Source organism: Ambystoma mexicanum, chromosome 10 (genome assembly GCF_040938575.1).
Source record: "Ambystoma mexicanum isolate Mex_15411 chromosome 10, UKY_AmexF1_1, whole genome shotgun sequence".
Taxonomy (NCBI): domain Eukaryota; kingdom Metazoa; phylum Chordata; class Amphibia; order Caudata; family Ambystomatidae; genus Ambystoma; species Ambystoma mexicanum.
In genome coordinates, this window is record NC_090932.1 from 623875456 (window position 1) to 623902092 (window position 26637).

General features: G+C 42.7%; 1 protein-coding gene across 2 annotated transcripts in view; it reads right to left on the minus strand.

Annotated features, from left to right (window-relative positions):
- Positions 1–282: 282 nt before the first annotated feature.
- LOC138491603 (E3 ubiquitin-protein ligase DDB_G0292642-like) overlaps positions 283–26637 on the minus strand; it is a 377122-nt gene continuing 350767 nt past the window's right edge. For both annotated transcript variants that reach the window (XM_069618209.1, XM_069618208.1), the window contains exon 4: positions 283–10502. In XM_069618209.1, the coding sequence (XP_069474310.1) occupies positions 9783–10502 (720 nt within the window). In that variant the 3' untranslated portion in view covers positions 283–9782. The remainder of the gene's footprint in view (positions 10503–26637) is intronic.

Genomic DNA, 26637 nt, shown 5'->3' on the forward strand with positions numbered 1-26637 from the left:
AAAGTGTATAATGTGTGTATCAATGACCAGATCTAGCAGGCATTTGGTTGTTAATGTTTAGCAGTTAATTAATTAATTAATCTTGTATAATTGCCACTGAGCAATCCTCCCGGCTACATTGCATGAATGGCACTGCTCTGTTGCAGAAACGAAAAACATGCATATGTTCAAATTCTGTCAACGCCATCTCTTTCATCTCTTTCATCTTAAACAGTCGATAAACTGAATAGCATTTACTTAGGTAATATTAACATATATTAATCTATATAAATCTACTAGTGCTCACTTTAAAAAAAAATCTTTTATTGAAGCCCATGGTGACACTCAACATTATACATCTGAATGCATAAATCATACATGTAAACAAAAGTCCCTTATCTACCAAATAATTGATAGTGGGACCCCCTCTCACACCCCCACATCTTCTCACCAGCATGCACCATTATTTGCAGCAGTCTGTATAAATGAAAGTTTCACCAAATAGCCTTGTGACGATTACTGGTTGAAAGCTATGCACATAACAGTTCCTGGGTGTTATCAGCAAATAGCATGCTATTTAGCTTTTGTAATGTTCTAGGTTTTTATTTCTATAGGATACATCTTTTTTTTATTAAAGTGTTCATGGTCAAATATAAACCTTTTTAACACTACAAAAAATACACACTAAAAATATGCTAAAAAGAATCTTAACAGTAAAATCAGAGCAACAATTCACCTAAATCTACACTTTAAGATTTGGATTAATTAATAGCATTAATTCATTTAGTCAGAATAAGCATTATTCAAATTAATTTAATAAATATCATAAAAGTCAATCATAGCTGTATACAAAATTTAAATTCATCAAGTATTTTGGTCACCTATTGCTCACAATAAAAAAAGTTTAACTCAAAGTTTAACGTTCAAATTTACATTTCATCAATCATTTTAGTCAATTCTTGACAGATGTAATAGACATTAAAATATAAAACCAGGCTTTCACCACAGTAGACATAAGCCCATGATTGATCACTCTGAATATAATTGTGTGCCATGCACCCTTCATATCCCTTTCGATAAAGATCCTTCAATTTATTGCAACCATCAGTAAGTGTCAAGAGGTCTCTACCTCCCTCTTACAAATTCAACACAAACAACTCTGAAAAGAAATATATGTCCAAGCTTCTATACGTGCGAATGTGGGTAATTGTTCCAATCGAAACTGCAGAATAAATCTCCTCACTTTTAAATTATTGACTTTAATAAGGTAACTAAATGGAGCCTTAACCGAAAAGCCCTGTTAAACATAGTTAACAAAAGTGACGTTCCTACTTAAATTTAGAGTATTGCAATTTCTATCCCACACTAGATGTTATTTGTCACTAACCGGGTATCCCAGGCTAAACCTGCTCCGGTCATTTAGGAAATCATATGTCCTACCTTATCTCGGTCCGTCGGAAAAAAGGCTGCTTTAAACGCAAACTGGACGGTGCATGATTCTAGGAATTCTTTCACGAGATGAGGGTTTCCATCAAACTTACCGGAAGAGAAGGGACCTGGAGGTACCTCCGAGCTTTGAGCCGATCGACCCACTTGACTCCTTAAAGAGGCATTTTCCTGTTTGAGACTCTGTACTTCTGCGGATAGGGCCTGCATGGCTGCTACACGCTGTAGAATCTGTTGTTCCATGGTTTTATGAGATTTCTTATCCAGTTACCCGTGTGAGAGGTGATCGAGTGGAATACTCTTTTCTAGGCGTTGCTAACTGTTATGGGTTACCAAACTTGTTATACTGCGCCCCTCAAGTTAAGGGATGCGCTGACAATCACCTTGCTAAATCTCACACAAGTACATGGACAAGAAGTCTCCTACCTGGTCTTCAAAGGGTATTCGGAAGTTAAGGAGTGATTCACATGACACCCTCTCTCAGCGCTGACAAGTCGGCGCGGAATGAAGACACCAGGGAAACCCTCGAGGGGGAGAAAGCCCTTGCCGATGGAGTCCGACGGAGGAGGAACAGGACGTGACTGGATTCAGGTGAGCGCCTCCGTAGAGCAGTTTTTGCAGTCACCCCGCTGTGTTGGATTTAATGTCTCCTTCCTTCTGTTGTCAGTGTCGGCTAAATGAAAGGAAAGGGAGAAAGGAAAAGTAGTCTCAGGGAAGTATAACCTACCCTAGGAATCAGACTGTACGAAGACGGGGAGAGATTGGATCCCAAACAAAGGACGAAGCTAAATATCTATGTGGAAAAAGACATGTTAGTCAGCGAAAGCAGTACAAAGAGAGAGAGTCTTGAGATTACGGAAGCCTCCTTTGCTCCCGTACCGTAATCCTGACTGGATATTGGAATGAGTCACCGGGGAAAATGATTCGGATTCAGATTGCGGTGGTAGTTGGGAGATGTGGTCCATGTGCGCGTAGGGCGCAGATTGTGCTGTGCAGATAAAACAAAGGAAAGGGTAAACATAAGCTGCTTGAGAGCGTATCTAATGGATGTCTGAGGGAAGGATGCTGCCTACTTAAAGCGGGAGGGTTCCGGAGGTTTCAGTGTCGTGTTGAGCAATGAGAGGGCGGATCCAGGAGTTCCGGGAGGTGAACGTGAGAGTTTGAAGCGTGGCTTCTGTGTACAGTAGCAACGCGATGCCGCAACGGATCCGGGACCGGAAGTACCTTCCCATGATGAATGGGAGAGGCTTGGTCTGCTTTCTCCCGAAACACTGCACCGTCTACCTGTGGGAACACGGCCATCTTGGATTGGGGAGTTTGGATATTCAAGACAACGGCGCCAGAAAGACCATCTGCCAAAAATGCCATGATTGTTCGTAACACTAGAGCTTTTTGCTTAAATTCCTTAGTTGCACTACCTAAATGTTTTGGGTAGCGAACGACATATCCAGTTTCATCATAACATTATTTAACTTCTTCCAACCAAGGTTTTTAAAGCTCAATTGGTTTTCAAACTAAAATTCAAAATTTTTAAAAAATTGTAATACAGGGAATATACGTTCTCCTTCTCTGAGAGGATTTGTATAAACAATGTTTCTGTGGCAATTATTTTCACAGCCATAATTCACCCCAAGTCACATTGAATGGCCTCAATAGGCCTGGAGTTTGAAAGGCCCAAATTAGAGTGCCACAGTTTACTCTCCAACTTTGTGAGCCAGGATGCTTCTTAATTTGTGTAAATTCCCATGCCATAAAGAGTGCTCAGAACTCCACTGGCTCGAATAACAACCTCTATAAGAAACAACATTTTGAATCACTGCAAATTTACTCCGAACCTTACCCATAATCTCAGTTGCAAGAAAGCTGGGGTTAAGAGAGTCAGTAATACTAACACCCAAGTACATATATGTCTCCACAACTTAAATCTGCTGATTGCTTAGCTTCCATATACAGTGGGTATCCTTCCTTTTACTAGCTTTAATAATCATTATTTTAGTTTTCTTATATTTAATTACCAGATGATTCCTTTCTGCATGACCATGTAATGCATTAAGATTCCATTGTTACCCTATCAGTGTGCAATCTAATAGGACAGTATCATCTGCATATGTTATACATCCTATCGGTTGCTGACCCACATGAGGGCAAAAATTCCTACAATTATTTAAGTCATTATTCATATCAGCAACATACAGATTAAATAAAATTGGTGAGAGGGTGCAGCCTTGTTTCAATCCATACTACGTTAGAATTGTGCTCCTGAGAAGGCCTTCTTAATTTAGCCTAAATTGTACTTTTGCACATCTAAATAGAGCGAATTATTAAGTATAAGACAAGGGGGTCAAGTCCCTAAGAACTCAACTTCTCCCATAGAAGCTGGTGATTTTCGCTATCAAATGTGCTTGCATAATCTACAAATGCAATATACAATGCAGCACCCCTGGTAGATAGTGTTTTTTCTAATAAGGAAACTCAAAATCCACAAGTTAACTAAAGTCCCAACACCCTGCCTAAATCAGGTTTGCTGATTTCTAAGTATTATATTATTTATATACCATCAGTTCACTCAATCTAATAAAAAAACTGAAAAAATCTTAGCAATGGAGTCTATCATCGCGAGGAGATGATAGTTCTTTGGATTTTCACAGGATTCCTTTTTAAATATAGGATTAAGTATTGATTTACTCCACATAATAGGAGCATCTTTGGTAGTGATAATTATATAAAAAAATGTTATATATAATAAGAGGCCCTCCCTTAGAGTCCTTCTTCATAAATATATTTGCAAGGCCATTTGGACCAGGGGCTCTGAAAGGTTTAAGTTTCATTATGACTCCTTCAATATCCGCTATGGTAATATCAATTACATTTCTTTTTTATACCATTTTATAGCTCATGTCATGTGCATAAATATGCTTGAACTATTTCTTTTGTTTATATTTAATCTACATCAAATCAGAGATATGATTAATTTCTTTAGTGACATTATAAGGTTTAATATGACATTTATCTATAGCCAAACATTTCCTAGAGTCAAAGGAACCAAGTGCTTTAAACATAATCTGCCATTGGGCAGTTATCATTGATGCTATGTAGCCTCTGATGCAATGTTTATATTTTGTCTTCAATTGGATTATATTTATGTATTTCTAAAATGTTCATAAGTGACTTTTTAATTTCCTTGAGATAGATCAGTCTTTATTTGTTTCTTTCTCAACACAATAGCAACGTCATTTATTCTTGATGCATCAACCTTTTTACAACTGAATTTCTTCTGTATTTTTCCATTTATTACAAAAGCCATGTCTATCATGACATCATACGCCTTAAAATTTTTAAAATTGGGAAGTTCATTAGTTAATAAATTACATAAAATCCAATCATTAAAAGCAAGAATATTTTGTTCTGTGCAAATAACTATTTCCTGCCCAATTAAAACAGTATTTTCCATCAAATCTGGCGTCATCCCTTCTCTACCTATATCGATAAGCAAATTGAATTATCATGTGATCACTCAAAGAAGTGCAGATCTGCTGAAAATCTAAATATACTCATGCATCTTCTTTGGAAACATTACATAATCAATCCAGGAGTGTGTATCTCCATTGAACCAAGTATAAGGCTAGGAGTCAAGAGTACCCAGCAGTTTAATCAATTGAGCAAGATCATGTGCCATAATAAACGACAACCAATTAGCAGGGTTATACTCTAATTCGTCTTCACTTGGCATCATCATTCTAATTCCATGCAAAAAAAAATGTAAACGTTGATAATTTAAATCTCCAGCTATAACTTAACATCCGTTGGGGTTGTGATATAGCCATTGATCTAGTATTCCCTCTATATTAATTATAATTCATCTTTCAGAACATTATCTGCGGGATTATCACTTCCAGTTTGTTCTATTTCAAATGTTTGTGCTCAAATTCTACTACAGATATATGGTTTATAATGCCAATAATATGGCCACCTGAAGATCTTCCCGTTTTATTCTGCTGCACACTCAGCTGAATAATCTGGAAACCGTCAAGATAATAAGAGTTGGCCAGGTTTCCTGCAGAAGGAATGCATCGGTAGACAATACATTGGCAAGCCACTTTGGGATTTGGATAAAATAACTAAAACCTTTAGTGTTCCATGAGATTATTCTCATACACTGTAACCTCTCAGGGCAATATCATTTAACCGTATCAGATTCATTTTCCACATAGTATCGAACACCACGTACCAGATTAGAATTAATGTCCTTGTTTATTATGTCCAAACCTTTTTGTGCAAGAGTGTCCATATCAACAAGGGACAAATGAGTCCCTGTCTCCACTGATTTAATCAGCTTTCTCAAATTTCCTTTTTGGACCACCTCTTGTTTTCTCTCAATAATGAAGGCCATTGCTCCCAATTCCTGGGAGAGCCTCATAATTAATTCAACTTCTATAGGGGACACCAGATGAACAATTGTCCAATTTGCATCTCTAACTGAATAAGGAACCTCAACCAAAAGAATGTCTTTAGTAGTAATTACTGGAACATCAGTACAAGAATGGAGGAGTGTCCGAATATTATTATTGTTCAATGCTACTAGACCCTTTTTTGCAACACCAAGAGTCTCATGAGGATTTCTGAGGGTTTTTAACATAATCTTTTGAAGGATTAGTCAATAAATCTGCAGGGACAATTTAAACATTAGTAGGGGTTTCTCGACAGTCCAGCTCACTTGAAACTGTAGCTGCAAGAAATTGTGAGTATCGTGGGGGAGCCTCTTTCTTCAAACCTATCACATCCTTAATGTTATTTGGCATTCTCTTAGCTTTCCAACATCTCTGTTTGTGTTGTGCGTGCTTCTGGCAGTAATGTGATACAGTTCTAATATTGTGTGTGTTTACAGTATTGCACCCATTCCCTTCGTCTGCCCAAGTTATATTCTCAGTTGGTTGCTGCAATATTCGCTCATTGGAACCTTGTACACTTATAATAGATGTTTGACCATCAATATCCACAGGGATAGTACTTTCTTTTTGTCCTTCGTTGATACAGTTAACTTACTGGACTAGCTGCATCAAGCACAGTATCAACCAGGCATAACGGGCCTTCTTTGATAACATGTTGCTCTTTATAGAAGTTATTACATAAAGCCAATAATGCCTTTAGCATGATCAGTGTTTCTGTAGCAGGATGTATAGTATCATCTGAATTTTCCGACGAAGTGAAAGAAGTGATATGCGCAGGGGAAGAGGCGTATACACTTTCTGCAATCTGCACTAAGTCAGGTGATTTTGACAAATTCTCCAGTGTGGCAGTAACTTTACAAGTGTTCCTTCTCAAAATGACAATATGGTGTATTGCCATTTCAGTTTGGGGTGTACCAGCAGCTTATATTTGCAAACTCAGGCAAAAATTCAACAATTAGTTATATTGTCAATCAAAGTCTGTAGTCGTAGTGTCCACATGGGTTGGGACATTGCAGTCATCAGTATCCATTTGCTCACCAAGGGCAACAACTCGTTCCATATTTTGAGCTTGCGTTTTCAAATATGCAGTGATTTTATTCTGAGCGTTATCGTGTATTCCTCTCTTTTCGTTAACGCAGTTAATAATACCAACCACTGCCAATTCACACAGCCGTTTGCCTGCTTCGTTTTTCCTTATTATCTTTTCAGCTGTTAACTCTTGACAATAAGTCACCCAAACCGTACTACGTAGTTGGTACTTTTTCCCTACAGAGGGCATAATCTCAAAGACCGTGCGGCTAGCTTTCAATTACCCTTACTTAGTTCAGTTTATGATCAAAAAATGATCTTTCTCTGATGTGCTAATTTGCAGACCCTTAATCATGGAATTATGCGGTTGTTACAGGACGTCAACGCTGCGCCCGGGCCTGTCAACTGCATGTATCCACGTCGCTATGGCAACATTATATCGCCCATCAGCCCAACCAAGATGGCTCCATGCTTCGGACGCCGCGTTGTGACGGTGAGCGTCAAGATGATGCACTCTTTGCTGCAAATGGCCAAATGAGGAGACTTACTGCCGGTAAGCTTCACGTCGTAATCTGCTCCCTGATTGCTACGGCGCTTGTGTTCCTATTATTCTTCCATCCTTGCTTGCCTTCCTCTTGATTCACTCGCTCCCTCTTGACCCTTCCTTCTTGGCTCTGGTCACTCCCGGTGTTCCCAGTCCTTCCTCCTATTGCTTACCCTTCTGTTTCCTTGCACCTTGCCGGTTGCCTGTAATCCCGGTGGTGCTTGCCTGCTGATCACAATCAATCTGGGAGTCATTCCACACTCCACTGGATCCACGCTCCTGGAGGTTTTTTCCCCCGGATACAGGTTTTTTTTCCCTCCACATTTCGATACTGCCACTGCTTTGTAGCCATTCAATTGTTCTGTTGCTATAACAGGCCACGAAAATCCCACAAGGTAAGGCCTGCCCCTGACAGCAGTATCAATACTTACCATGGCCCACTGCCGGCAACTCCGGCTGACCACTGCAAACCACTTTGCACGCCGTGCTCCACAAGTGTGGAGAGCAACAGTCTACCTCCAAGTAAAAACAGAGGAAATCCTCAGCAACCAAGGTCCACACCGCAGACCACTTCATACGACGCTTGTCTGCACCCTTTTTAAAATTACTAGCCCTAACTTTACAAATCTGTGCTCAGTGGTCGAAGTGTGCGGGAGCGGTGCTCCTTTACTGTTCCTATACTTTTATATGAAAAAGAAACCCTTCTGGAATGGTTTAATTTTAAAATAAAAGTGTAGGAAGAAGGTGTAACTTTCAATTCAGTGCACTGCACTAAACAGTTTCTTAAACAGCAGGTGAGTTTGTTTGGGGGTTTGGATTACGTGTGGGAGGGGATGTGCTGATGTGGTTTGTAGGGAGCTGCAGCAGGCCAGCAGGGGACATAGTTGCACTACTTCTTTTCATGCAACACTGTCTGTGCTTCACCACTGGCATTTTACTATTATCCCCCAGCAAACAACTTGCGGCATTGATGGACACAGTGACACCTGTAATTTCAGATAGCATATGACATACATCCTCCCAAAGGCAATCAGTTGTTGACAGTCCCATAACAAATGGATACGAACTGCATCCAGATCTCCACATCTCGAGTGTCTGCCCTCACAATCTGATTTAAAGGACTTAATTTTGCCAGGTGTGTATTACAATCTATTAGGGACTTTAAATTGTATAAGCTGTAATTTAGAATTGAACAATACTTCTTTTGTTAGTATACACACTTCTGTTTCCACTGCAAAAAGGAGGGGCCTTTCTGCAAATCAGAACTTCGTGAACTTTAGATGGAGATTCATGGGAAACATTGTTATAACAACCTGAATGATGTAGAGACCATTTATTTTACAACCCTAGGGATTCATAATGCTTGTTATAAACCTTTTTTCTTTATAAAAGTGTAGTTGATGGCAGAAGCGTTCAGTAGCCAGGCTCGATTGGCCCAAAGGGCAATAGGGATATGCAGGAAATACAGGCCCAACCTGGAGCTGCGGTCCACTTTTTTGGTTGAAATGCCCCAGTTCTTTGGCCAGAGTGGGCCAGTTTGTGGAGTTATTTCACTGTGCAGCTAATATTTTTGAGAAGTTTTATTGAAGAAATATCTTTTGAAATGAAGAATTTGCAACAGATTTGACCCCAAAACTCCCCTTTCCGTCTTACTCAGACTGTCACAAAAAGAACGAAATTCCATTTAGAATTGTGACTATTTGCCATGCATCTCATCTAGATAGAATTGTGAAGATTAGCCTTCCCTCACATTTAGAGAGATTTGTGAAGACTTGCCATGCCTCAAATTTTAATAGAATTGTGAAGATTAGCCACTTAGAAGAACTTTGAGAGAACCCAATGTACTACCCATCCCACACCCCTACACACCACCCTTGTATTATACACGCCCATGGACTGGCCAAACTACACACACACACACACACACACACACACACACACACACACACCAAGCCAGTGCATGCAATCAACCCTTCTGCAACCCAACACACACAGACGCCAGTTTCTCCTGGTTCTGGACCTATCCTATCACTCTAGTCTCACTAACCAACCCTGTCCTCTTTCTTGCAGAGCCACTCGATTCTCTCCTTGAGACTGCCCCTAGGTGGTAGCAGCGCATGGTAAAGATCAACATAAAATAACATTTGTGAATTTAGGCCAATTTTTAATTGGTGCCTGGTCCAAAATTATGCCCCAGTTTGACGATGACAGTAGCTATAGATTAGTTGACATTTAATTAACAAGTAACCTTTACACTACTGATTTGTGAGGAATAAATCAATGCGTACCAGATAAATGTGAAAAAGTTAAGCTAGTAAGAACAGCATGGCATTCCATTAAGAAACGATACAGCCTGATTTCTTTTCAGGGGTAGGTGGGGGTGGACGTCCAGACTGGACGGCGGTAGGTGGGGGTGGGGTTGGTGGTGTAGCAGTGGTGGGAGGTTGTGGTGGACGTCCAGACTGGAGCTGCTCAAGCATTGCATTGAGCTGCTGAAGCGTTGGGTCACCATTTAGTAATGCCAGGAACTCTCGAAGCTGCACACCAATGTCCTCCAAATCATCTCCAGCATCACTTTCAGTGCCCAGGTGCGTCTGTGACTTCTGCTGAGACCAGACAGGAAGAATAGTTTGCCTGGGAGCCACAGGTCTGGCGCATGTCTCGAAGTAGGACACTGCCTTTTCCTTTAGACAGACGCTCTGAGCCTGAAGGCAGGCAAAGCAGAACGTCTTTCCACACTGACGGCACGTCACATATTTGCAGTTTTCCTTGTGCTCAATCAGGATACCGCAGGTGGGACAGGCCCGAATGGCTGGACAGCCCTTGATCTCACTATCTGGCAGGTCGTTCAACTTGCAGTTCTGTAACATGTCCAGCCTGCCATCTCTACAGCCTTCGTTTCTGCATCTCGTAGATGACAGGCCCTCACCTGTCCAGGGCTTCAGGCATTGCCAGCAGAAATCATAGGCCTTTCCGTTCCTGGCCGTGCAGATTATGCAGCGCACATTTAGATTACCCCGGTCCTTTCGCTCTACTAGGGTTTTGCACCCTGGGCACTGTAAAAGCAGAGGAAGAACATCTGTGAGAGCAGAAAAACATTTGATATCTTATTTTTAAAAAAGTTTGATTGCCAACATAACCACGTGCACACATTTTTACTGTTTTCTTTTGTTTTTGAAACTTTCTTTTGAGATTATAACAGTAACAAATACAAAACATTTAAAAGAACACAATAACATTCCGAAAAAACATCAGCGTACATCATGCAACCAGTACATATTTACATAGAAAAAATCCCCAACCCCCACCCACAAGCAGGATCCACGTCAAAACATCAGTACAAAAATCAGTACATGTCGAGGAATTTCCCCCATATTTTCTCAAATACCATAAGTTTCTTGTTCCTACGAAAAATAACCCGTTCCATCTCAGCCATATCATGCATTTCATCAATCCAAACTGCAATTCGTACAGGATTCGACGTCTTCCACTCTCTCAAAATGATTTCTTTACCAACCAACGCACCTCGATAGATCCACTTCCTTTGAGATAGTGACAGATCCTCCAAAAGAACATCACAACTGAGTATCAAAGTCTTAAAATCAAAATGTATCTTTTCATCCAACACTGCATCACAAATCCTACCAAATTCAAACCAAAAGCCCAGCACTCTGCTACACGTCCAACGCATATGTTCAAATGTACCCATATCATGAACACACAACCAACAGTCCGAGTTGTCCGACATACCTCTATTGAAGAGCCTTTCTGGAGTCCAATTTACTCTATTGATGATTTTAATCTGCCTTGACCTCTCCACTAAACTTAAAGAACATAATCTTGTATTAGCACAAATACGTAGCCGTTGATCTTCTTCAATATCACTCCCAATCCTTCTACCCCATTCCTCCCTCAACAAAGCATTGTGTTCAAACTTTCCAGCAATCAAACCATAGACATGACTCACCTGACCACCTCCACCCAATCTAGGTTTCTGCCATAGCAGGCTGGCATCTAGACTTCGCTCTAAATCAACATCTCCATCAGCCCTTTGGATTTTACGGTAGTTACTCACACAGAAATTTGAAATATTGAATTTTGATTGCAATGCCCTTGCAGTCAACCAATTTCCATCTTCAAAGAAATCACTCACCCAATGCACTCCCGCCAGAAACCAATCCGACCAAAACAGGTTTTCCCACCACATCTGATACCTGGGTTCAGCCAAATAGAAGCATTGGGATCTTTCAAGGCGCCATATCCCAAACATTCATTCAGAGTCATCCATGAATTATACAGGCACTTTGCTAAAGGGTCAGCCACACCTGGTAACTTTGAAACAGTAGTCAACATAGCTCTAGGAAGCAAAGTGACAAAATGACTACTCTCAGCACACAACCATCCGGAATTGGCTTCATTACTCTCAATAATGTATTTGACATATAAGCCAAGTGGTAAAACCTATAATTTGGCACACCCAATCCACCCTCTTCTAAGGGCAATTGTAATTTACATAGATTCAACCTCGGCATTTTATGATCACATAAAAAACCCTGGGTCAGCCGATCCAATTCCTTCCAAAATGTCTTTCCAATGTCTAAAGGGATCATACTAAGTACGTAATTTATTTTTGGTGTGGAAACCATTTTCAGTGCGTTAACCTTAGCCCTCAAGGACAAAGATAAAGCACTCCATCTCTCCAAGTCCAACTTATATGTATTACAGACCATGCTCATGTTTACTGTCATTTAGTCACTCAAATTCGGTAAGATCCAAACACCTAGATATAGCATTTTACTATTACACCAGTTAAAACCCCACTGTGTAACCAAGTTCTTTTCACATAGTGGCCCCAATGGCAAAACTTCTGACTTAGAGCAATTCATTTTATAACCTGATATTCGATTATAGTTAGTCAAAATGTCCATAAGAGTTGGAATTGAAAGCCAAAGGTTTTTCAGAACCAACAGGAGGTCATCTGCATAGAACCACACCTTTTGTTGTATACCCCAACAGCTTACACCTTGTAGATTCTCCTCCAGCCGTAGCACTATTGACAGAGGTTCAATACTGATGACAAAAAGTAGAGGGGAGAGGGGACATCCCTGTCTCGTACCTCTCTCCAGTTCAAATGTCCCAGATCTTAGACCATTAGTATTCACATCAGCCCTCGGTTTGTTGTACAGAAGTTTAATCCAGGATATATAATTTGGACCAAAACCCATCTTCTCCAGGACCTTGAACAAAAATTGCCAGTTCACCCTGTCAAAGGATTTTTCCGCATCTAGAGAAAGAACTGCAGCATCTTCCGTTGACTCAGTAGCAATAGAAACAGTGCGTAATAGTTTCCTGATGTTGCTTGCAGTATTCCTCTCCTTAACAAAACCTGATTGGTCAGGGTGAATCAATTTTGGTAATAAAGTCTCTAGTCTCAGAGCCAGAATTTTTGCCAAGATTTTGTTATCAACATTGAGTAAACTAATTGGCCTGTAACTGGTCGCTAATGTCTCATCTTTTCCCTTTTTCAAGAACACTGATATCATAGCGTGCCGTGTAGAAGGCGAGAGTAAGCCATTTAAGTGGGATGATTTGAACATATCCAACAAGAGAGACAAAGCAGAATTTGGTAGCCACTTGTAAAATTCAACTGGTAGACCATCATCCAATGACATATCATCATCTACAGAAACCGATTCCATACTCGTAACCATCGGAATCAGTAAACCCGACAAGAACCCACCATCATCCGAGGAGATATGTGTTTCGTTCCTGTACAGGTCAGAATAAAAATCTTGTATAGTCTCATTGATTTCTTCTGGTTTGAAAGTAATCTGGTTATCCTTTCTCCGAATGGAAGTTATAGATCTTTTCGACTCCCTCTTTCTCAGTCTAAATGCTAACCAACGGTCACATTTTTCTCCTTTCTCGAAATATGTACATTTCTGTTGAAACATATTTTTGTCTGCTACATTTAAAATCAGGTTTCTCAATTCCAGTCGTAAGTGTTTAAGTCTCTGAATCAAGATTGAATTCCCAGGATTATGCACCAAATCTTTAGCGACGTCCTTAATGGCTATTTCCAACTCCCTATGTCTACAATCAGCACTCTTTTTTAGACCACTTGCCAAACTGATGAGCATACCTCGCACTGTACATTTAAAGGCTTCCAAGACAGTCGTTGGGCAGACCTCCTCTGTACAATTCTCCTTCACAAAATAATCTATTTCTGTGGCAATTTTCTCCATGCCTTTTTCATCATCCAAAACCCTAGTGTTCATCCTCCATGTATAATTGCAAAGCGAAGTCAAGTTTTACATCCATTACAACATGAGCATGGTCTGACAATACAATATTTCCAATATTGGACTTCAAGTAATTTTCAGTAATCTTCCCGGAAGTTAGCAACATATGCAGCCTTCAATATGTCGAATGTGCACTTGAATAAAAGGTGTAATCTCTGGTCAATGGATGTTCAACTCTACACCCATTCATCAAATTGTGTTATTTTAAAAGGTCACTTAGAGCTCTAGAGTGCCTGTCAGTTGGTCTGCCATATCTTGAGTTGGATCTATCCACATTCTGATAAAAAACCACATTAAAATCCCCGCCCAGCACTATATATTTCTTGATCTTAGATCTTGAATAACTTGAACCACTTTCCTAAAAAAGCAGCCATCGTCAACTGTAGGTGCATAAATATTACAAAAAATGACATCTGTACCTTGAATATTAGTCAGTATGGCAACAATCCTACCATCTTTGTCTGCGAATTCCTTTAAAACTTTTATAGGGGCATTTTTTCTAATCAAGATCGCTACCCCCCTAGATCTCGAGTTGAACATCGAACCATACACTCTTCCAACCCATCCCTTCTTAAGAACATCAATTTCTTCTTTAGCTAGGTGCGTCTCCTGCAGAAGACAAATGGCACCTTTCAGACCATTTAGGTAAGACATAACCCTTCTCCTTTTTCGCACGTTATTTAAACCATTTACATTCCAAGTGACTGTTCTCAAAAAGCCATCCATTCTAAAAATTAGACTTAGCCCAGGTTTCCAGGCCTGCAGAGTACAATCAATCAGGTACAAAACCTCAATAAAGTAATGAGACGTGAACCCCGCTTCCCCAACCCCAATGCAGCTGCAAAGCGCAAAAACCAAAGGAAAATATGTGTTCGTATACCACATATCAAGATGTCCGGCGCCCTGGACACCTCTCCTTATTTTATCTGAACTCCTAAAAACCTTTGAAAAACAACAAATAAAAGAAACAACAACAATAATACCCCAAACCCACAATAAAATGAAGTTCCCAGAGAATGAAACATTCCCCCAATTGCATACACTAAAAATCAAAAAACATCTATACACTCTCAATTAACCCTTGTTTCAACACCATTCATTGAAAAGCTCAAACACTGCAAGAAAAAGAGTGGGCGTAAAAGAAGGCAGCCCACTACATATATATTGATCTATTATTGATCTATTAATCAACAATGAAACTGGAACGAATCACACTGTAAAAGCAATGAAAATACAAGTCTGCCCTTAATAGATGACATAAGCCCATCCATAGGGTCACCCTCCACCCATCTGTAACTTAACCCACCATTCTCCAAATCAACCTCGCCCCAGTCCCATGTTAGACTCCCCCATACACCAGAACCTTAAAGCCCATACCCATCTGTCAACAAAAGCGGGCCTAATGATGTCCAAGATCATCCTAAAAGTAACCATCTAACATGCAAAATATACATGGGACATGGTCTATAACACTTGAGACAGAACTACACCAAAATGTTAATACTAATGTGCTGATTTAACGACATTTGATTTAAATCAGTTAAAGGACAAGTAAACATAACCCCCATGCTCACCATGTATAGTAAACCAAGTGAGTGAAGCCGTCAAAACACTACACATGAGCAGTCAAAAAAATATTTTAGGCAACACAATGGTTACATGGAAAGACAGCGTTTGCAAATTTTGGTCACAGTAAAAGCATGCATAGTCTGAAAAAGCTGAACTTCACGTCATCAAAGATAAACCATGCAAATAATTAGTGTACATATTCCAATTAAACCACGTGTATATTTAAACCACCTCCGCCTGTCACAGACTGGAGCGCAAGGCATGTCGGTATTTAAAGCACTCGTTCCGCATTTTGTTTATTACAATTGCATTAGATAATGCCAAACTTAAGCACTGGCAGTTTTAGCAGTTGACATGCACCCACCGTTCACGTCGCCGGTAGAGTGTAGTCTATGAAAAATATTGAAAAAAAACATTTGATAAAACTTTATATTTCAAAAACAACATCCTAGTTGGCATTCAAGTCTCCCAGATCAGCATAATAATCAGAGTGTGCATGACAACTGTTACCCCATAAAATCCATGTGACCTGTGTATTAGCAAAGAGTGAGTCAGTCTCATGTATAGTTCTCGAGATGTTGAAGGAAAAAAAAAAAATTATAAAATGGCCACATAAGGTAAGCTAATAAGGTTTCTGCATCCGAGACACACAGACTGGAGGGGAGGGTCCAATTTATATGCGGTGGCTAAGATGCCTGATATAACCCCGACATCGGCACCAGAGTGACTAGCGTCAGTCAACAAACATAGATAATTACAGCACATCAACTACAGGCCCACAATAATTCTCATGGGGATTGCTATAAAAGAGCTGTGATCTGATTTAACCGTTCTGCGATGAAACAATCTCTTTTAATATGTAGACTGCTGCTGAAGACAATATAGGCTGGGACTGCGGGCAATCAACCAAGATCAAGGGCGTACCGCCGAAAAATCATCTGATACCAGAAACCGTACTTCCTAAGCATACGCAGTCTCCAGAGTCTTAACGCATACATTGTCCGTCTCCGGGAGAGATGAAATAGATGCACGCAACGGTCGAGGAGACTCTGGTAACAATCCCAGCAGCAGCATCAGACTAATAACGTCTGCAATATGCTGGTCGCGTTGCTCACGGCCCTCCATTTACGTACAAACCGTACGAGAAAATAGGGTTAGTCAGCTGACCCAGCACACGTGTACACTCGCGTCTACTAGGTCCTTTACTCTATTCCCCCAGCCCGCAGAGTGGAATGAGTCCGGTTGAAAAGTCTGTGATGATGTGGCAGGCATTGTTTATTCAGTTTAACGTTGTTTCTTTTAAAGGATGTGCACACATTTTTAATTTGGGCTATTCGGTGGCAGCGCCACATATAAGGTGAAACTATCGCATCAGAGTAGAGATAGGGAGAAATGGCACTTGATGAGGAACACAAACCTTGAAGGTGTTGTTTGGTTGACTGGAAGTAGCTGCCAGAGTTTTTTTTAAAGCAGTCTTCTTGGAATTATAGACTTAATTGCAGCTTCAAATGTGCTACTGGTGTAGTAAAAATTTCTTAACCAGGTCTGCCTTCAGCCACTCGATTTGTAAGCACTACGTGTGTCCTTCACTAAAGTACTGTTAAAAACAAGCATTGGCAAAGCCAACAGATTTGCCTATTTGCCTTGTGTAGAAGTATTAGGCATTTGCTAGTCACTGCTTATAGATGCCCAGGCACTTGCACCATTTTGTATCTGCTACCATCAATGGCCAGTTAAAATCACTGCAGCAGTGCCTAGCAAGTACCTTTCCGATGACTACACGAAAGCCCAAACTGTTGGCATTGACAATGCTTGATTTTTTTATTGGAGTGATACAGCAGCAATGGATTTTACAAGGACACCATGTACAATATTTTACCTTCTGTATGGACTTTTAAACAACAGATGCAACAAGGGAGACACATACACATTGGTGCTCCTTTTTGAAGTCCCTCTAATGAGTGCGGAATGTAAATCCGAGAGGACCCAGGTGTCTGTGCATGTTTACAGTCCATGTGTTGTAGGGCAAACAACAGTAAATGCCTTTTGACTTTTGTGAAGGGAGATTAGCTCTCTGGGTGAAGGGAGGATACCTTTGTGGCAACGCGTGGGACTTGGAAGCAAGACCACACAGAGCAGCACAAGTTCGAATCCCCGAAATAACCTGCGCTTGCACGGCCTGACTGGACAAGGCCTAGTATGATCGTTCCACCCTACCCCCCGCCTTGTTGCGCCACACACGTTTATAGGTGCATAACAAATGACCTACACAAAATAAAATCATGGTGGAATGGTTTTCCTATGCAATCCACCTACTTTGATCAAGTGCAAAAATCAGATACTGGTTGAGATGCTCATTTTGAAATGCATCAAATGCATCAAAGCCCCTCGTAAGGCTTTTACGCACTTCATTTACGTTACGGCTCATTTTCAACAATTTGCATGGCGGAGTGGATCACAAGTTATGATTCTGCCTCACCCTTCCTCTCCGCCATGTAAATACTCCAACAGTTGCTGCCAGATGTATTTTTGCAGGCGCAGATGCTGTGGATTCATATTACTCAATGGGACAGCAGAGTGCAAAAGGGTTTGTGGTCTTTCCATCGAAAGGGTTTCCATCGAAACCCTTTCCAACGAAAATTTTCCATCAAATTTTTTAGCATCAAATGCATTTTATTGAATTTTTTTGGGGGTCCGCCCCCATCTCCTTTTTTTTACCCTTAGAACCTCACCCCAACGAGAAATAACCCTTTACCCCATTCATATATGCATTCGATGCAAAAAAAATGTGATGCAAAATTTTCGTTGGAAAGGGTTTCGATGGAAACCCTTTTGATGGAAAGACCAGATACCGTGCAAAAGGGTCACATACCAGCATATATGTCACCTTTTTGGTCTTCCCTTTTGCACTCGACGTGCAAATGTTGAAAATTGATTGGAGGGAACCTGCCTAAGCGAAACAGTAATCGCAGCAGGTCACTTCCATGTATTTTATGTGGAAATCCAAAATTAGCTCCATTGTGTGCGTTAAAATGTGCACTCGGGGCCTTATTTTGAGTGAGCCCATCGATTTCACAGGAATAGACTTACATGTACGTCACGCATAATCAATCCTCGGTGTACAATTTGGATTGTTTACATGTATGAGTGTATATTTTTCACAGAAAACTAGGTGGAACCGTGGTTCCATGCATAATATACACCAATTTTGCTTGCAATGCCCATGCTTTTCAAGTGCCATTTACAGGAAATCCAACCTGTGCTAAAAACCAGGCAGACTCCCATTATGATTCCAGCATCTCTCCACCTGTCTTAAAATCAGTAGCTGCAGGGATGTTTGTGTAAGGAGTGGCTGAAGGAGGCAGCTGCAGACTTCACACATCAGCCCCATTTACATTCAGAATAGATAAGAGCATGCCATGTTTCAGAATTTACCTTATCACCCCCATCAAAACAACCACCTTGGGAGATCATGTTGTTGAAAAATGTAAATTTGCGGCAGCTCCTCTTTACATTTTGACATACACATAGGCGACTACCCGGGGCCAAAATGAGTAAATGCTGCATGCCAGGAAGCATTTTCATTTAAATGTGACTGCTGCTTAAGATGCATGGAGCTGGAGATAAACCCTCCACTTTGCCTCAACAAATTGGCAGATTTACCAGGGCAGAATTACTTCTTCAAGTGAACCCGCAAAACTCCACATGGAATTCTATGGTCTTCAAACATAGGGTTTAGCACCACCTTAACAAGCGGTAACACCACTGGACAGAGTGGGGGTAACAGTACATGAGTTTGGTGGTAATTCCTTAGAAGAATTGGGGAAATTACGGCCATACTGGTAACGATGCCCAAAATGCAGGGAAGAATGCCTTTGTAGGTGTCTTCATTGTAACTGAAGGTGACATACCTCTCAGGACCATGTCTAAATGACCATGAAATAGCACAAAGGATACAAACACCCCACAAGAGCTCATGTCTAAAAGCCATTAAGTTTGTTCATGTGTCTTTATATAACACAGATCGCTTGTGTTGGAATAACGAGATAAAAACGTATTCTCTGAAAGCAAAGAGGAGAAACTTGAGAAAAAGAAGCATTGAGTACCAATGTTTAGGATTGTGGAAACGAGGTAGTGTTCTTTGTATTGGATAGAGGGGCCAAAGCAGTGAGAAATTTTAGAGGATGCTCCATCTCAACAACCAGGAATCAAACTAATTAAGATAGTTCCGTTTTGCTTTTGCATTATACAGCAAGAGGTGTTTCCAGGCGCCAAATGGCAAAAGGGGGAGGGAACACGGGAAAAACTAAAACAATACAGCAATACTACAACAGTTACGGCCCTACTAGGCCTTGTGTCATTTGGAATGTGCAAGTGCAGAGACAAGAAGTGCAAACAAATGAGGGGCCAGAGGAGGTGGAACTGCATACCATGTGGGGGGGATGCGGAGTAAGGTTGGCCCAAATGCTAGGCAAGTGCTGAGGGGATTCCAGGGGGGTTAAGTGCCAGGGGGTGCTGGGGGTGGGGATCACCGACTAAGTGCAAGGGTGGGGGTGGACCAGAATCATGGGAGATGCTGACCTAGGAGGGGGCCTGGGAGGGCAGTGCTGAAAGGGGGTGGGGGTGCTGGTATAGACTGGACAGGGAGGGCCTGGTAGTCTGTAAGACTCATAAGGGACCAGGCGTCAGTCACAGCGGCAGAAGAGGAGTAAGCAAAGGATGGAGAGAGGGAAAGAGGTCGAGAAAAGCAGGGACTTGAGAAGTTTCGGAACTTAAGGAGGTCCGGCTCAAGTCTGAGAGGGGCAGGGAGGCTATTCCACAGAGATGTACCTGCCGAAGAGAGAGATCTACCCCCCACTCTCTGCTTGGAGAAACAGCTCACCTCCAGAGGGTTGTTGATAGAGGATCGAATGGCTCTTGCAGGGAGGTATTTAGGGAGAGTTGGATATAGCGGGGTCCCAGGCCCCAGAAAGCCTTGTGGATGATGCAAAGGGTCTTGATCTTGATATTTGCAGCAACCAGGAGCCAGTGGACAGATTTTAGGGCTGGAGAGATTCGGTCCCTGGGCTTGAGGCAAAAGATAAGTCTTGCAGTCCTATTCTAGATTAGCTGAAGGGGGTGAAGGGAGGAAAGCGGCAGGATGAGGAAGAGTCTGTTACAGTAGTTCAACCTAGAGAGGACTAGAGCTCTAAAAACGTTGAGTTTCTGGGGGACGATGAGGAAGGAGAGAATGACTCTAAGGAGGGGAAGCTGAAAGTGGGCCTTCTTGACAAGTTCCATGATGTGAGGGGAGAAGGAGAGCGAGGCGTCGAAGATGACAGCAAGGTTTTTGGCCTCATAGGAAGGTGAGGGGAGAGGACCCAAGGAGGGTGGCCAGAGAGTAGGTACGGGTGGAAGCAGGGAGCATGGGTCCCAATGAGAAGGATCGCAGTCTTGCTAAGAGGGGTAGTCAGTCTGTCCTGCACCTTTTCTCTTGCTAGCATGAAGACAGAGATGGTTAGCGGTGCACCATGCCTGATTAGCAATTAGGCAGGTGGGAATGAGAGAGGGAGAAGCAGTGGTAGTGGAGGGAAGCTTGAAGGAGAGCTGTGTGTCATCAGCGTAACACTAGAAATAAGGAGTGAAGGAGGCGATCAAGTGGGTAAAAGGGGCAAGATAGATATTGAAGAGCCACAGCGATAGGATAGAGCCCTGAGGGATGCCACAGGTAGAGAGTGACGTGGAGGAGAGGAAAGGGCCCAGTTGCAACTGGGAAGGACGATTAGATAGAAAGGAAGTCAGCCAGTACAGTGCCCGGTCCATGATGCTGAGGGTATCACAGAGTTGTTTTATGAGGATGGAATGATTTACCGTGTCAAAGGCAGAGGAAAGATCCAAGAGTATAAGAGCGGCAGGAGAGTTGGAATCAAGGTTGGAAAGTAGGTCTTCACAGCTGTTCAGGAGAGCAGTTTCCGTGACTCTGGCTGCTCTGAAGCCAGACTAGTGGTCGTGGAAGCAGCTCACAAGTTCGGTGTGGTGGATCAATTGGGAAATCACCAACTTCTCCAGGAGCTTGCACAGAAAGGGGGTAGTGGAGATAGGGCGATACATAGCCGGGCAGGAAGGGTCAGCAGACATTTCTTTAGGAGAGGGTGCACAAGGGAGTGCTTGAAGGGTGGAGGAAAGGAGCCGGTGGCAAAGGAGTGTTTACAGAAGTCAGCTAAGGCAGGAGCGAGAGAGATGTTGTCCTTGACAATTCTGGAGAAGCAGGGGATACCCTGTTTGGAGGAGACCTCCATAGAGCGGACAACTTTGGAGACCTTGTCAGAAACTATGGGTAGGAAGGAGGAGAGTGTTAGGGGGGATGGAGGGTTGCCACGGGAAGCCTGAGGTCAGGTGGGGGAGTGGGTACGGGAGTAGAGGAGAGTGAGGACAGAATGCCTTGTGTTTTAGTTGTGAAATGGAAGGCCATTGCAGTACAGAGGGCCTGGGAAGGAAGAGGGTAGGAGGAGACTGCAGTAGGATTGGCGAGTTCCTTGCAGATTTTGAACATTTTCACTGTGTTGTTGCTGGCTCAAGAGATGCAGGCTTGGATGGAGAAAATGGTATTGCTTTTGGAGCAGGCGACAAGCCAGTTTGTCAGTAGGTGTGCCCGTTGTCTGCCACTTCCGTTCAGCAGCTCTGCACGTTTGTTTCAGTGAGGCTAGTTCAGAATCATTCCAGCTGTTGTACTTAGAGGCAGGCTTCAAGTGGATCCTCATGACAGGGGCAAGGGTGTCAAGGGTGTTAGAGATGGAGAGGTGAAGGTTAGCAAGGGCTATGTCATTGGGAGATTTGATAACAGGACTAGGAGGGGGATGAAGGTGGCGGCACAAGCAGGGACTGTCACTCGCTTCATCTGTCGAATGACGGCGAAAAAGACTGGAAGTGCAGGCAAAGGATCAGCAGGTGAGCCCAGGAGCTTAAGGTGGGAAGAGAGGAGAGAAGGGTCGGACCAGGAGACGGGAGTTGTGACAGGGTTAGAGATACGGATGTCTGCTGAGATGAGCTCATCCAAGGTGTGTCCGGCTGAGTGGGTCAGCCCAGAGGGAAGAATGCTGAGAGAGAGTCACAGAGGTCACAGAAGAGTACAGTGGCCACTTCAGGGGAGTCAAGGTGGATGTTAAAGTCTCAGAGAAGGAGAAGCTTGGTGGTAGAAGTCAGGATAGAGTAGGCGAGATCCGCCCATTCGGAAAGGAAGAGGGGGATTGGGCCAAGGGGCCTGTAGATGGTAGCAAGATTAAGCAAGAGGGAAGGAGAGACACAAAGCCTGCAGACTAGACATTCAAATGAAGAGTAGGATTGAATGGGTATGATAGTAGCAGGGACCCATTCAAGGAAGATAAGTGCCACTCTGCCTCCAAACCGGATGAGCCTGGGCTTGTAGAGGATCTTATAGCCCTCAGGAAGAAGAGAGTAGTGGCAGAGCTGACATTGAACCATGTCTTGGTAAGGGCAAGGATGTTGAGGTCCAAGTCTTCAAGAAGAAGACAAATATCATAGCAGGGGAAGGGAGACAGTTGATGAGTGACGGAAGATGTCGATCAAGAAGAAGGAGGTTGGTTTGAGAACCCTGTGCCATGACAATGCCATTGTGATAGACAATGATACACCTAGAAGATGGGAAGTGTGCCAAGAGTACTTCCAATCTGGTTCCACCATTAATGGGAGAAGAAGAGTAAGGGGAGAGGATAGAGATCATATGGGGAGTCCAAAGATCTGCAAAGAGGGCAACAAAGATGCCAGTGATAGTGATAGTCTGCCTGGAAGAAGCATTGATGTAGGTGTCAGTAATGAGCAGGCCTGGATTAGAAGCCAGGAGAGCGTTATTAAACCTTTTCCTTCCAGGCTTTGAGAGAGAGGTAGCGTAGGTGATAGAGTAAAAGTTAGAGTAGATAGGGCAAATGGAGAGCACCATGGATATAAAGGGAGAGAAAACAAACTGAGAAAAACTGCACAATGCATGAGGAAACTCGCCATGCAGCCTAGCAGCCACGGAATGCTGATAGACAGGGAAGATGGTGTCATATCCAGACTCTACAGGACCACCCAGCCAAGTCAGGTCCTTCTTCCAGCGGGGAAGATGCAAGGAAGATGTGGAAGGTCAAAGACAAAGGAATTCTTAAATCTTCAAGTGGTGAGAATTCCTCAATGGTGAAGGGCCTCACAGAGGAGACATTTAATTAGTTGCAGGTGCCCAACAGCAAATAGGTAGATGAAACATTCCTCAATGGTGAAGGGCCTCACGGAGGAGACTGTTCTTAGTTGATGATGGCCAACAACAAACAGTACATAAAAGGCATACTTGGAACTTAAAAGGTGAGGATGCCGCCATAGTGTTGCAGAGAGGGTGGGGTGAATCAGCAGAAAGGGGATGCAGAGCAAATGCTGATATAAGTAAGTGCAAGGTGAGCCACAGGGGAGGCCAAAGTGAAACCCCCTATCATTGCAGTAAAAGGTATTGGTGCCACTATAACATAGAGGAACAGGCTAAATGGATCAGCCAGAGAAGAAGAGAACAAAGGTGGGTAGGAGCGAGATGAGGCCCAGAAGGAGGCCAAGTGAATCACCCCAGGCGAGAGGTAAGACACCCCTACAATGAGGTTACACAGATGCTGCCGCAATCACAGCACCAGCAAGTGCAAGAAAGGGAAGGAGGGAAGGAACACTGGCAGTGAAGGTCCCAGTGAGCCCACCTTCATCGGTAGGCACAAGCGGATGCAAGTAGGGTGATGTGATGTGGGTCCCAGTCATAGGCCGAAAAGCGTTTCCAATCATCGATGTTAAAAAGTTGAAGCCGCATGTAACGGGGATCTAAGGCCCAGGCGAAAGCCCAAGTAAGAGAGAGCCTTCGGTGATGATAGAAAATGTGTGCCGTCGTCAGAGCACAAGTTGCTGCAGGTAGGGCGAAGTGGGTCCCAGGGCGAAAAATCCACAATGAGAGACTCCTACATTGAGGTAGCAGAATTTTTGCTGCAAAGTCAAGAAAACAGTGCCACCATCACGATTATGAACAAGCAAAGAACTGCAGCAGAAGAAAAGGCACTGAAGCGCATGCGGGTGCCGCTCCCGCAGCAAAACAAAGGCTGCAGCGGTATGTGTTATCAACAGGGAATGCCTAAATGCCAACAATAGAACAATAGTAATAGAATGCAGGCCTTACTTGGGAGGCAGGAATAGCAGCCTTAAGGAACAGCACCAAAGCCAGCAACGAATGGCGTAGGACAGGATCGCAACAGGGGTAAATAGGCCAGAATACAGGCAAAGCCAGGGTCTAGGACTAGCCCAATTCACCCAACGACAGAACACCAAACACACTCTCCATTCTCCTCGTGGTCCACGCCGGAAGGGAGATCTTGTAGTGCTTGGCCAGGAGGCCGCCGGTACAAATGAATGAAAGACTTCGTGGCTGGGAGCTGATGAAACTGGCCACTGCAACATCAAACACACTCTCCACGCTCCTGCCCAAGAAGTAAAGTCTATCTTGATGCTCAACTCTTCTGCCCAGGCCTACATGAAGGAATTCATAGCCACACCTCCTGCTATTTCTAGTAGTTCGTAAAGGAGGGCGTTTCTCTTTGATGGAAGTCCAGCTAGAATTGTGCCTTCTAATTTTGAAGTGTCTCTACTGCCTCGTTGGTTGCTCTTTGGCTAGGCCAGCCAATGGCGTAGCTGCAAGTAGCAAAATGGTACCACGCCTTTCATTTTTCAAATGTTAGGGGGGAAACAACTCGTAAATCTGATATAGGTTTTTAGCCCTCTGCATGTCTATCAATGGAAAGCTGCAGGTGTTAAACTCGGGATGAGATCCAGGTCCTCGTTAAAAGAGATTAGAGGAGAAGGGTATGACTATAAGAGGAATTTACTGGGAGCCTGCACTCAATAAAAAATATAGTCCGAACCATTGTAGGTTTGTCAATTAAACTGTTTCTGACCCTTGGACGGAGATGTGGAAGAAAAGGTCACTAGGTTTGGGTAACAGTATTCAATCTCACTCAGTTTCTTAGATGATACCTCATCAGTTGGATCAAAAATGACTTGCAATGGAGAAGCAACAAGATATCTCTGGAGGGTAAGAAGGGAGAGACACCTATTGTGCTGTGATACTGTTAAGACCGATCCAGCTAATCTAGGGATTTTGTAGTCCCAGATAAAGGAGCAGATTCATATTTGGAGAGTTAAGAGAAAGCTACAGGGAAAGTACATGGGGAGTACTTGAAATAGATATAGCAGGCTTTGTAATTGATTCATTTTCATTGAAATGTTTCACAATGCAAGCAAAATGTCAAGGGTTGGCAACGTCGTCAAGTCACGGTTGACTATCCAAAGAAAATCAAGTATACTGTAATGGTACAGTGTTGAGTGTGCCCAGGACAGGTATAGCCCTAATCATTTTGCCATGTAAAAATATATTGTTGATTCAAGTCCTGGATTGCAGATTTGGCTATGGTGATACCTACGGCCAAAGATTTCCCATAATTTATTGTAAAGCCAGATATGTCCTTAAATTGTGTAAATTTGGGAATAATTTCTGAGAACAGGTGCTTTAGGGTTGGTTCCACAGAACAGGGAATTGTTTGCAAATTACACCCTCTTTTCTTGATGACCAGTCACATTAAGACCCTGAATGCCATTATTCATCTGTATTCTTTGAACAAATGTTGTCATGCAAAGGGAAACAACAATTCGGATAAAGGACACACCTGTCTTGTACCCTTAGATAGTGACAGTGACAGCAACTTATGTCCACCTAAGCAAATTGTAGTGGTAGGGGAGGAATAATTAGCCAGAACCAATTTAATAAAGCCAGACCAAGGCCAACGTTTTGCAGTACCAATGAAAGTAGGGCCGTTCCACCTGGTTGAATAATTTGTGTACATCAAGAGCCAGTAGGGTGTAGGGAATGGTTTTAATTCGACTCAGCTCTATAGCTTACCAAATACTGTTATAGGTCTGCCTGACTGTGATAAAGCCGGTCTGGAATTGGGCAAATAATGTAGGAAGGTAAGGGGCCAGTCTGAGTGCCAACACCTTAGAGTAAATTCTACACTGGTAGTTAAGTAAGGAGATGGGATGATATGAATTACAGTGTGTGGCGTCCTTGCCCACTTTATTAATAAGGCTTAGTGCAGACTTGCCCATAGGGGGTGGGGTGCCCACCACTCTCAAAAACGTTTAAACAATCTAGAAAGTGTGGGGCTAACACATCAGAACGTTTTTGTAAAATGTGGCTGAGGAGCAGTCTGGGCAGCGGTCTTTCCAGAAGGAAAGGAAGTGAGAACCACCACACCCACTTCTGATC